The 1940-nt window shown below is 48.5% G+C and overlaps 1 protein-coding gene across 1 annotated transcript in view; it reads right to left on the bottom strand.

The window, feature by feature from the left end:
• LOC117940396 (dynamin-1-like) overlaps window positions 1-1074 on the bottom strand; it is a gene marked incomplete at its 3' end in the record, with an annotated part of 2582 nt that extends 1508 nt beyond the window's left edge. Inside the window, exon 1 of the mRNA XM_034865702.1 lies at window positions 784-1074. Coding sequence (XP_034721593.1) covers window positions 784-944 — 161 coding nt within the window. The remainder of the gene's footprint in view (window positions 1-783) is intronic.
• Window positions 1075-1940: the final 866 nt, after the last annotated feature.

Genomic DNA, 1940 nt, shown 5'->3' with positions numbered 1-1940 from the left:
GTGTCAAATCTGCAGTCTTATTTATTCTCTATCTGTTCTATGGGGGGGGGGTCATGAACACTTTACGTACATATATACATATATATACAGATATACATATACATATACATGCATATATGTATATGTATATGTATATACAAACAATATATAGAACAATGGGAACAGTAACATTATTAACGTTATTAACTATGACATTAACATGTGGAGAGACAATTGCTCCCTTCAATACCCCCCCCCCCCACACTGTCACGACATCTTCTCTCTCACACACACACACACGCACACACACAAAGTTGTGTTGTCATGTGACCAGCAGCGACCAATGAGAGGAGCCGTTCCTCTCCCTCAGGGTGAGAGGGAGAGAGAGATTCAGCCAATCACATGTCAGAGAAACTCACCCATTAATATATCATAATATAATAATATCATACAGGAGATTATTATCTCTTTAACTCAAAGTACTAAAGTACATTTACTGAAGTACAGCGCCAAAACACTTGAGTACTCACATGTACTGGTACTGAGTATTTTTAGCATTACTATTCATTATGTCCTCAAAAGGCTCCTCGGTCTCTGTATATATAGCCTACATACACCTAAATATATATGATGTATATAGATGCATAATAATGAGCATGAGTGTGTACTCTGTGTACACACAGTACACACTCATGCTCATTATTCAGCGGCTCACCTGCCCGCAGGGAGCAGGAGGCACGGCCCGGTTCGGCCCGGTTCGGCCCGGTCAGACAGACAGACAGGCAGACAGACAGGTGGACTCACCTCCCCACGAAGTTCTCCAGGACCGAGCTCTTCCCGGCGCTCTGCCCCCCCACCACCGCGATCTGCGGCAGGTCCAGACTCGAGTTCTGGCCGATGGAGGCGAAGGCATCCTGAAGCCGGTTCACCAGCGGGATCAGGTCCTCCATGCCCCGGTTCCCCATGGCGGACACACGGCGGGCAGACAGACAGGCGTGGAGGGACAGAGAGACAGACAGGCAGAGAGACAGACAGACGGAGAGACAGGCACAGGGAGAGAGAGGCGTGAATCTGGAGGATGCTGGTGGAGGTTCAGTCAGACAGACAGGCAGCAGGGAGAGAGAGAGAGAGAGAGACAGAGACAGGCAGCAGGGAGAGAGAGAGAGAGACAGACAGGCAGCAGGGAGAGAGAGAGAGAGACAGACAGCAGGGAGAGAGAGAGAGAGAGAGACAGACAGCAGGGAGAGAGAGGTGTGAATCTGGAGGATGCTGGTGGAGGTTCAGTCAGACAGACAGGCAGCAGGGAGAGAGAGAGAGAGAGACAGGCAGCAGGGAGAGAGGGAGAGAGACAGACAGGCAGCAGGGAGAGAGAGAGAGAGACAGACAGCAGGGAGAGAGAGAGAGAGAGAGACAGAGACAGGCAGCAGGGAGAGAGAGGTGTGAATCTGGAGGATGCTGGTGGAGATTCAGGCAGGCAGGCAGCAGGGAGACAGGCAGCAGGGAGACAGGTAGGGATGCAGCAGCGAATCCGTCTGTCGCTCCTTGCTCTTGTCTCACGTCATCACGCCGTGCACGTGCAGCGATCAGTGAGTCGATAACCGATAATCGATCAGAAATCCCCGATTCTCTGTGATGACAATGACCTTCAGTTCTGCTCTCCTCCGCTGCTGCAGGGAGCATCCACACACACATCCGGTACACACCTTCACAATAAAAGCATAGAAGGACTACTAGCCTGCTGATATTTAAATTCAAAACGGATCTATTACCAAAGATAACAGAACATGATTTTTATTGTTGTAAATAATAAATTAACTTCGTGAAAATTTAACTTTATTTTGGAAACCTCCTGTTTGTGTCCTCAAAGAAACCTGAAGCTGTGATGGAGATATGCTTCTCTATACACGCTAAAAGTAGTGATTATTTACATGGAGTCTGGTGGAGATATGCTGCTCTATACA

The sequence above is a fragment of the Etheostoma cragini genome, unplaced genomic scaffold (assembly GCF_013103735.1).
Source record: "Etheostoma cragini isolate CJK2018 unplaced genomic scaffold, CSU_Ecrag_1.0 ScbMSFa_2403, whole genome shotgun sequence".
In the NCBI taxonomy this organism is placed as follows: Eukaryota; Metazoa; Chordata; class Actinopteri; order Perciformes; family Percidae; genus Etheostoma; species Etheostoma cragini.
The sequence above is the reverse complement of the archived record's forward strand: the minus strand, read 5'-3'. Positions and strand labels throughout refer to the sequence as shown.